Source organism: Cryptomeria japonica, chromosome 10, assembly GCF_030272615.1.
Source record: "Cryptomeria japonica chromosome 10, Sugi_1.0, whole genome shotgun sequence".
Taxonomy (NCBI): domain Eukaryota; kingdom Viridiplantae; phylum Streptophyta; class Pinopsida; order Cupressales; family Cupressaceae; genus Cryptomeria; species Cryptomeria japonica.
This window is the reverse complement of record NC_081414.1, coordinates 740,230,917-740,241,686: the sequence shown is the minus strand read 5'-3', so window position 1 is coordinate 740,241,686 and position 10,770 is coordinate 740,230,917. Positions and strand designations below refer to the sequence as shown.

At 36.6% G+C, this 10,770-nt stretch overlaps 1 protein-coding gene across 1 annotated transcript; it reads left to right on the top strand.

Annotated features, from left to right (window-relative positions):
• Nucleotides 1–8,205: 8,205 nt before the first annotated feature.
• LOC131054948 (uncharacterized oxidoreductase At4g09670) lies at nucleotides 8,206–9,824 on the top strand. The gene is made up of 2 exons (XM_057989554.2): nucleotides 8,206–8,712; nucleotides 9,127–9,824. The coding sequence occupies exons 1-2, from the start codon at nucleotides 8,248–8,250 to the stop codon at nucleotides 9,733–9,735; spliced, it is 1,074 nt and encodes a 357-aa protein (XP_057845537.2). The 5' UTR covers nucleotides 8,206–8,247; the 3' UTR covers nucleotides 9,736–9,824.
• Nucleotides 9,825–10,770: the final 946 nt, after the last annotated feature.

Sequence of the window (10,770 nt, the reverse complement as noted above, 5' to 3'; positions counted from 1 at the left end):
AAACTCAAAATGAAGAAACTAAAAGGAAATGATATGTTTTCAATTTTTTTAGTTTATGTCTTAAAACCTTAGCCCATCATATTATTGAGACTAGTGCCTTACAGGGCAATAGAATCAAGCTATAACAACACCATCTACAACCTTTACACATACACTTTCAATCTAAGGCTAAGTAATTTAATTCTTTACAAAAAACCACCCAATGCTTTATGAGATGAAACTCTACTTGAATATCCTAACATCACATTCAGACCCTTGTATGTTGATCAAAGCATTTTTAACCATTTCCTTGAAATGAGGCAAAAACCAATATACCCATTGTATTATAGAGTTGGAACAATTAAGAATTACTCAAAAATTCCAAAAGGATCAAATATCACATGAGAAGATAGTTACACCAAATATTCCTCAACACCGTTTTTCATTATGTAATATGAAAATATTCTTTATAGTAGCAAAATGATCTATTTCTTACATTGTCAACTCCTTTTACAACACTATTCTATGCTCTTAGATATCAAAATTTTAAAATCTAGGAAGAAGAAATATAATGGCTATGATTTCCATTTTATAGAAAACAAGGGAGCAAAACAAGCTTCAAGCTCATTGTACATGTGTCATTCGTACATTGAAAATCATAGATGTCAGACAATAGTGGAACATCAAAATAGAAAAGGAGTTAGAAAGGAGGAATAATTTTCATTCAATTACAAAATTTGTGATTTCATTCCTCAGAAGAGAATGTTGGCTACTACTCAAAATAACATGTTGACTTGTGGGTTCAAAGTCAATCTTATCCATATTTCTCATCCCACTCGGCAAATGTAGCATTTTTTACCATGAGTAATCAATCATCAACTTCAACTTATCAAGATATATATGATGTTTTGAATCAAGAACTACTCTTGAATCCTTCAGTAGTTGTCACAGATGACCTCAAAAGCATAGAGTTCATCTAGTAGTTGATTCAACTTTTCAACTTTCAATTCATTATGTTCATACATAATTGACACTGCCCTTGATAAGAGTGAACTCACCTCTGACTTTTGTTGGTCCAAAGACTCTGGACTTCCCTAATTATTTTTTTATGTTGGGCACACCCAAGCGTTCCATTTGTTCTATTATCTTCAGCTTTTTCTCCAACCGCACCTTCAACTTCATGGAAGCTACCACCACTTCCTCAAGGATCTTGACATTATCAAAAGTTTCTATCAACTCTAATGAGTTATTCTTATCATGTTTTGACCTTCTGATCATGTCACTCAAAATTCATGTCCTACTCAGTCACTATTCTCTAATAGGGTCAAAGTTTTTCATGTCTTGATCAAAATTTTAACTTTGCACTTACAAGGTTACAATACCCCATGTATGCATCATCTATTTTTTGATTGATCCTTGATAGCTTGACTAACTAAGTCAGCCACTGTCTCCACTATGGACTGTTTCTTTGATACTCTCTCTTTTTCCAATCCATCTTTCAATTCTTTGATTTCAGAGATCAAAGAATCTCTATCTCCAAAATCAGACACTTCAATTGTAGGAGTTAGGATGACCAGGGTTGTAGCTACTTCCAATACCTCAATCTTATTGACAAGCTTTTGATTCTCAATTACTAGATGCATGTACTTCTTCTTTAGGGTCTCAAAATTAGTATAAAATTTATCAATAACTGCTTTGTTGAATAAAGCAATGTTCACCATCAAATATATTGCTTCAAGGCCTAAAGTGTATGTCATTCTCTTGATCGATGCACTTCCTCAAAATTAATCACAATTCTAAAAGTAGTTTGGCTTGTCAGTGCTTGGTGGCAAGGCACACACTAACCATAATCCAAAATTGGGGCTAAATTTTGACCTTAAAAGGTCCTACTCCACCTCATCCTTTGAATGATATATAGTATTTTTCTCTTTTCTTGTAGTGTGAAATGCTAAAGCCATGGCAACATCCCATCCTAGCAGCAATAAGACTCCTACATATTTAAACATTTGCTTTCCCTATTCAAGAGTGATGTCTTTGACACTAAAATCAAACTCCCTAAATTCACATCTTCACCTATTTGGTTCCACTCAAAAGGTGGCCTCTTTTTCCTCTCTACTTCAAACCTTGTTTGATACTCCCCCCTCCTCCTTGTGACCACAAAATTGTAAAAAATCTTGTATCTTCATAAATTCATCACCACTAATGAATTAGTTACAAGCAAGGGCCCTAACATCCGTAGTGGGATCATCTTCAATATCTAGATTCTTAGGGGCTCTGTTTGTGGGCATCATAAGAACAATCTCCCTTATTACAGTGTTTCTTGTTGAATATGGAGGTGTATATGGATAGTCAACCAGTGGTGTCACTTTCTCCTCTTGTGCTACTTCGAGAGAACTCTAAATTAATTCAATATCTACAATCTTTATGCCTTTCTCCTTCATAGGCTACTCTTAAATCTTCACTCTTTCTATAGGGGGGCTCTTCTAAAACAACTTGTTGCTTCCCCTTCTTGATCACTTCTCTATCTAACAAGGCCTAAGAAATAAAGAACTTTTCAATCTTCACAAATCATCCGGTTCATCATCGAAGAAAAGAAGAAAATCTGGATCCCTTTCTCTTCTGACGGATTTTGCTTGTTGAATCATGTTCCATCTCTTTCATTTGTCATATACTTGCTCAATTATGGTGCAATTTCTGATGATACCTTCATCAAACAAGTTCTAATATAGGCAACTAATTCCTAAGGACTCAATGAACTTTTAAGGATCATAATTCCTCAGCTCCTCATATCGCATCCTATATGGCTTCAAAGTAAAGTACAATTGGTCCAAGCCATCTTTCTTTCTAGCTATAAAATATGGAAACCTACATTATGTAGGGAACAATGAAGGCTTGTATAGCTTCCTATGAGCTAGATGATCCATCCCACATTGTTGCCATATAGCCTCTAGATATGTAATTCTCCGAGGTACACAATTGGACAACACATGAGGTTGCACTGGAGTTCCATACATCCTGATTGCAGTTATCTTAGAGTGGGGAAACTAGTCTTCCAAATTATGTGAAATCCCAAGGTCCTTCTCTCTGCAATCCTCCATGACCTCTTTTAGGATTCTCTCCTCCAGCAATGCAAAATAACTCAGTACCTTTTGAAAAAAATGCTGCTCAAATATGCCAAAATATGAGTGATTACAATATATATCCCAAATATAGGTCCAACACTAGACTAACAAGCCTCTTCCTTCTATATATTGTGTTTTTAATGGCCATTCAGGTTTTCAAATCTTCTTCCCACTCCATAGAAGTGTGTGATAAATGATTGAATACCACTTGAACTCAATTTTTTGTATATTGGCCTTCGTTTTCACAAAACTTTCATGTATCTTGTCTTCTAGGTATTGAGCTAAATCAAATTATGTGTTTTTCATCATATCTTGAATCTCAACTTCCAAGCACACAATGTCAACAGGCATTCTATCCCATGCATCCTCACTTAGTACCTAACATAGAGTGCAATATATCTTCACAAAGTATTCATCAAAAGTATCAATAGAGAAAGGCTCTCTCTCAAACTTTGAACGTGCATTGTGTTTCCTATCTGCACCCTTCCACATGAACTTGGGGATTAAATTGACACTGTATAACTTATCATGGACCTTGTAGTTCTCCTCTGATTCGCTCAAGTGAATTGTTGAAAATTTTGCTCTATTCAAACCAAAATAGTCTAAGATGTGAAATTTGTTGATATTAATCATGTCCTACCAACCTATAGTGATAATGGCCTTCCTCCCAAAATCATAACTTTGCACCAAAATATTCATGAATCAACATCAACATAGACATTTGTCACAATGAGCTTGCCAAGACCATGCTCCCATCCATTTCTCATGGGAATATTTGAACCTCTCTTCTGATACCAATGTCGGAAGGAACCCCATCCTCCTTTTGGGATCTTGGCATCCGTGACTCCATGTAAACTATCAAGTAGTCTATCCTTTAGACCTCTTGGCCCATATTCAAGTAGTCTATCCTTTAGACCTCTTGACCCACACACTGGATATGGAGCCCTTTTACCTCACTGGATATGGAGCCCTTTTACCTTTTAGTTGCTTAATCAGGTCCTCATTAATCTTCCTTAGATGCTTTCTGCTCATTTTGATTGATTAGGATTCCACACTTTGTGACTAGGGTTCTACAAAACTTGCTCACACACTATCTAGCTTACTTCTAATATTCACACTTCAATTGGACATGTAATCTAGACCAGAATCACACATGGGAGATGAGAAATTGATAAAATCATTAGTTGAATTATGGTTAGTTCTATGTGGCCTGTGAAATCCTAATTATCTCTACAACTTTGCTCAGAGCTCAACTTAGATAATTAGATAATTCTATCAGATGAAAGCAATTTGGTGGAATGAAATGGTCATGCAGATGCTTATAATAGCTCGCAATGGTTATCAAACTCAGCTAATGCAGTCACTTCGCCATTAAACCTCACTCATCTGTGAGTGGATTTCATATTAGTACCTATTCACTACTTTAAAATATGCACCATTGATTAGCAACGATTGCACAGGAATGGGCAACTGCAATTAAAAGATCAATCTTCTTATGAATCTTTACTAAGCTTCGCTCTGTGCTAGGCTCTACCTAGACATGTGTCATCATCATGGGACTCTGGGGTGTGACTAAGTTTTGACATCTCTGGCTCTCTAAGGCCCCACTCCAATTAGAAGACTCCAACTTGTACCGACATGTCGTTGACTTCCAACGGACCCATTTCTAATCGGATAGTCTGCATGCTCCCAAGGGCTCGATGGATTTGGCATGCTAAAGGGCTACGGAGCTCCACGAACCATTGATCTGATCTCCAAGGGATTGAAGAAAAATTAACAGTAGGACTTACGAAAAATTATTAACCGTGTGGACAAGTCACTAGGTAGAAAGGGCCAATGACCGCTATGACCAACATGACATAAGGTTATAACTAAAAACTAGGAACCATCTACTGCCGGTCAACCTAAAAACATAATGCAGGCTTTAGAGAATAAAAAGAAATTGGCTACCAAGGGTTTAGGGCTTAAGGGAAATTAGGACCCAAGGCATACATCAAACCAGGAGGAAAAGGGGGCAATTTAGATTAGAATTTTGAGGTGCTACCAGGAACCACTAAAGGTTGAGAGAGATAGGAGGTGTCAGGCATTTTCTTCTTTGTCCTTTATAGGAGTGTGGAGGTGGTACCACAAAATATATACTATGAATGTTAGGAGTAGGGAGGATTCTTGGTATAGGATTTGGTTCATTCATTACCTGTGGGATAGGAAGAGCTACTTTTATATACATAGATGAAAAAAGATCTTTAGGAGTAGTAGTTGAGGTAGATCCCAAAGGATTACTTGAGGATAAGTCAGCTATCATATTAGCTTTAAACTTTGATAAGAAAGAAATATGATATCTTGGTGAGGTTTGAGTGCTTGAGGTTTTTAAGGCCAAAAGTAAACATGGGTATCATTTACACGATTAGCTAAAGATTGGAGAAGACTATAATGTATAGTTATAACTTGTCCTTTGAAGGAAAATTTCAAATACTTATGGATTGTGGAAGGGACTACCTTCATGGATGTGGGCCAAGGATGACACAATCATCACATAAAATTTGTCTTCAAAAGTAGGAATAATGGTAAGAGAAACATCTAATAACTTAGAGCCAACTTCAACGGGAAGAGTGATGGAACCTTTGGTAGGACAAGTGAAACCATCATGCACCTTAATCAAGACATTGAATCTATCATATGTACCTTGATATAATTCATGCGTGTAAATGTATTCTTCAACAATAATAATCACCATATATATATATACTAGATTAATAAGAACTCCATGTGAGATTTTGTTTTTGGTTTCTACAGTGGTGTATAATGGACTATTAGGTGCATTTATAATCTCACTTAAGGTAAAGGTGACATTGGGTTCACATTTAGGTATAGATTTCTCTTGGTCTATCAAATTCACACAATTGTTGGCTTCATTAGATAAGTCATCAATGGCTATATAGCTATCATGTTCATGCTCAACAACATTCGTGGAATGGGAAGGTAAATGATTGGTAAGTATTTTCAAATTTTGGTTAGGTGGTGCTACAAATGTATTCACCTTATCATTCACACCATCCACTATAATAACATTAGATTCGATGAGGTCTTGAATTTTATTTTTCATATGCATGCTGTTACAAGTGTTGTTGTCATCGCACCAAAAGATTGACCTATTAATGCCTGATACAACCACTAGACTTATAGAATCCACATGAGGTTGTTAAGCCATGTCACAAACCCAAGTGTTGCGCTGCACAACACAAGGAGACCAAGGGCACACACCTTGTAACAATCCTCCCCAGTGCAAGTGAGGGGTTTCAACCTATGACCAAGCTCTGATACCACTTGTTACAAGTGCGGTTGTCATTGCACCAAAAGATCGACCTATTAATGCCTAATACAACCACTAGACTTATAGAATCCATAGGAGGCAGTTAAGTCGTGTCACAAACCTAAGTGCTTCACTGCACAACACAAAGAGACCAAGGGCACACACCTTGCAACACATGCATCTCTTTGTGTTATGTCTGGGTTGATGATGATATTAACATAAGACCTTTGACATAAATGAAGGAGGTAAATGTTTTTAGTTATCTATGAGATGGATAGGGGGAAGCTTCACCAAATTATTGTTAATCAATGGAAGCATAATGGTATGTAAGGACTTGGAGAGTAGTGTGAAGTTGTGATTTTTGAATGGTTTAGAAGAAAAGTGAGCTAGATTAGGAGGTCTTACATGGCTACAGCTTGAGTGTCAATGTTGTGAGAAGAATGGTTATTGACATTTATGAATTTTTTGCTTTATTTTCTATGAGTATCTTCAAACTTATCAATTGGAGTCAAAGATGAAGAACTATCATATTGACTAACCTAAAGTTGGTATTCATGAAGTGATGTGCACAAGTTTGTGAAAGATGCATATTTCAAAAGCAAAATCCTTTCTCTAGTATATGTTTGCAAATTATCAATAAAAAGTCTTTGAATATTTGAATATTGGCAACCAATTTACTACTAAAAGTTTTAATTAAATTGACGCCTTTTTCTTTAAAAGAATATAAATGTTCAATATGTCAATAATTCTAATCTTTAACAAGATTTAAAGAGTTTAACCAAAGATACATAAAATATGTTCACGAGGAAAGAGTACAAAACACCCTTACCGTTTATGTGAACACCTTTCTTTCTTTCTACATAGATTTTAAATTTATACTATTTAGGTGAGACAACAAAATTCCATTTACGGCCAATCCCCATGTTAGTATGTTTTGTAAGATAAACATTGCCTAGATTTTTTAATAGGTAAAATACCTTTTAAAAAATGCTTCCTCAGAAGAATTGACAATATTTCAACAAACATAGCCTAAAAAAAGATTTAAAGAACAAGTACAAATATTCAAGATAAACAATAGAAAAATTTCCTTATTCATTCCAAAAGTTACATCCACACTTTCAACACTATCAAGAACATCGCAAAGAATTCTTGCCATGGTTATGTCTCTTGATTATTGAACAATTATGTTTTCTTTTTAAGTAAAATTATGTAATTTGCAACTACCAGTCTAACTCGGCAATTAAATGTGCTTGGGCGGGACTAGTACTTGGATGAGTGACCTCCCAAGGAAGTCCTAATGTTGTATTTACTCAAGGGGTTCTTTCCATAGTATGTTGTTAAAGTGGAGGTGTCGTTGTTGTGGACACCAAGGTTCAAATCCTTGCCTCAAGCTATTATGATTAAAAGCATTTTAAGATATATTTTACCAGCATCACACTTTAAAAAATATTATATTATTCACTATCAACCTTCTTTACATTTTATTTTCTTTGAGAATATTGATAACCTCCTATAAAGACAAGACTCTTACCATTGTAGATTACGCAGCGTAAGTAGAATTCAACGCTGCATGCTTTTACTTAAATGATGTTCGTCCGTTCTTTTTTGACACAACGCTGCATGCTTTTACTCTATTCATGATGATGGCCATCATCTATGCATTGTGGCGGCTGGATAGACAATTCCTAATTGATCTTTAATTCTAGCCTTGGTCAAAAAAGACGGCCGAAATCCGACACGCTTCCTATTATCTACACTACAAAGGATTCACCGAATGTGCATTGAAATTGCATAGCCTAACACAGAGATACACAAAAGTTTTGTGGTGTAGGAAAGATGGCCGAAGAGAAAGTAGTTCGGTTTGGAATCCTGGGGTGTGCAGGCATAGCCACAAAACTTGCGAGAGCAGTTGGGATGACATCAAATTCCTCAGTGTATGCAGTTGCCAGCAGATCAATTGACAAGGCCAAGGCTTTTGTCTCTGCAAACAACTTACCTCCAGAGGTAAAGACGTATGGAAGCTATGAGCAGCTTTTGGATGATCTCTGTGTGGATGTAGTCTACATTCCTCTGCCTACATCTTTGCATCTCGAATGGGCTCTTAAGGCTGCCCACAAGAAGAAACATATTCTTGTGGAAAAGCCCCCTGCACTTTGTGTTGAAGACCTTGACACCATCATAGAAGCCTGCAATAACAATGGCGTCCAGTTCATGGATGGCACCATGTGGATGCACCATCCTAGAACTCCCCAAATGAAGACCTTTCTTCAAAATCCAGACCTCTTTGGAGACGTCCATTTGGTAAGTACTCAATCCCTTGTTAGCACTGTAAACTAATAGTGCAATTTGATTTTAGTTTATTTTCTGCTGGATCTTAGTAATTCAACCTTTTCTAAAATCTGGATGATCCATGCCATAGACAAATTCGTTTTTATGTTGATTTTCTACTTGGTTTAAGCATAGAATCCTTTTCTATAATCTGGGTAATTGTCATGGCAATACGTTGTTCCAGCGTGATCCATATCATGATTATTTTTCCTACGTCTGTATTTTTTTGGCTTATAACATACATAATAGTGTAATCCAGTCATCTGGGTTTATTTCTTTGCATTGCCAGTTTGGTGGTAACTTTCTATCGAAAAGAAAATATTGATATGGGTTCAGATTGCTCTTATATATGCTCTTTAGAAATGTTATAACTATGGTTATTTGCAGGTCAACTGTACTTTGACATTTGCCGGATCTAGTAAATTCTTTGAGGAGGACATCCGGCTTAAACCGGATTTGGACGCACTTGGTGCATTGGGTGATGCTGGATGGTATTGTATTAGGGCAATTTTATGGGCCAATGATTACGAAATGCCTCGGAGTGTGATTGCACATCCTGGACCTGTTTTGAATGAAGGTGGAGTGATTACATCTTGTGGAGCTACTTTGTCTTGGAAAGATGGGAGGGTGGCAACTTTTCATTGTTCATTTCACTCTTGTCTGACCATGGATTTAAGTATCCATGGGTCTAAAGGAAATCTGAATCTTTATGATTTTGCAATTCCATACGAGGAGAACACTGCATCATTTTTCACTTCCACAAACACAAACTTCAGGGACACTGCTTGGGGTCCAAAGCCCAGTGAGCACAGAGTTACAGCTGAATTTCCTCAGGAGACTCTTATGGTTCAAGAATTCGCGAGGGTGGTTAAGGGAATCCAAGATTCTGGAGGAAAACCTGATTCTCAATGGCCTTCTATTTCCAGGAAAACACAGATAGTCATGAATGCTGTTAAAACATCTATCCAGGAAGGCTTGATTTCTGTTACATTGTAAAGTATGCAATGAGCTTTTAAACCACAAGGTCTTTTTTAATGCAAATAAATGCAAGACCGCATTCCAGTACAAAAAAATATGAGCATTTCTCCACTGTCTTCAACTTTTTATTTATAATCTCTATTAATCAAAGGCTGCAACCTTAAAGTTTCCTGTTGCCACCCCCAGGCAAATCTTTCATGGCTAGGGAACCTGCCAGCGAATTCAGGACTAATAATCATCTGCATAGAACTAATAATAGTATTCTTCGTTATATTTTTAAATTTACCATACTCTCCCCTTATTGTGAATAATATTTGATAGATCGAAACACTGAAAATAAGGAATACCTCCTGTTTGTACTCATGCTTTATTTAACATGCCCTTCGGTGTATCATCCTTTTGTTGTTTTATAGACTTTTCATGGCTTTAAATTTTGTTAGGCAAAATCCCCATATATGCTACAGATCTAATGGCTAGCACTAAACTAGTCCTGCTTTTTGGTAAATCAGATCATAGGGGATCACTCACATGAGATAGGCGGGAGTCCCATAATCTCTAACCAGACTTGTGCATTTTTATGCAAACCCATTGATACATTCATAAACTAATAAGCTAAATATAATCAAACAAATTCATCTCAAAAACCAACTATAATTGACTAAAAGAGGGGTAAAAATTTATTCAGTCACAAAACAGATACGAACAGAGAGATGAGAAGAAAGATCTAGAAAGCTCTATCATTGTCCACTAGCCGATCTAGCCTAAGAACCATATTACAAGGCAATTGCCTCCTATCCACTATATTCCATCCCTACATCTGATCCGAGGCCCATTTGGCTAAATAGTTAGCAACACCATTCCACTCTCTAGGAATGTGTGTGAAAATAACTGAATCCAGGGAACTGCACACTTGAAGAATCTGTCTAATAACTGATGCCAAGTGCCAACTAACTTCCCCATGGTCCTACTGGGATAGCAAATTCACCACCACCTGAGAATCAGATTCACATATAATATTGCGCCACCCAAGAGCAAAGCATTGTCGAACAACAT

Bases quoted from the DNA above. Each gene is read 5' to 3' on its own strand.
- LOC131054948 (XM_057989554.2), top strand. From the start codon at position 8,248: ATGGCCGAAGAGAAAGTAGTTCGGTTTGGAATCCTGGGGTGTGCAGGC. The intron at 8,713-9,126 runs GTAAGTACTCAA...GGTTATTTGCAG, and splicing joins TCTTTGGAGACGTCCATTTG to GTCAACTGTACTTTGACATT.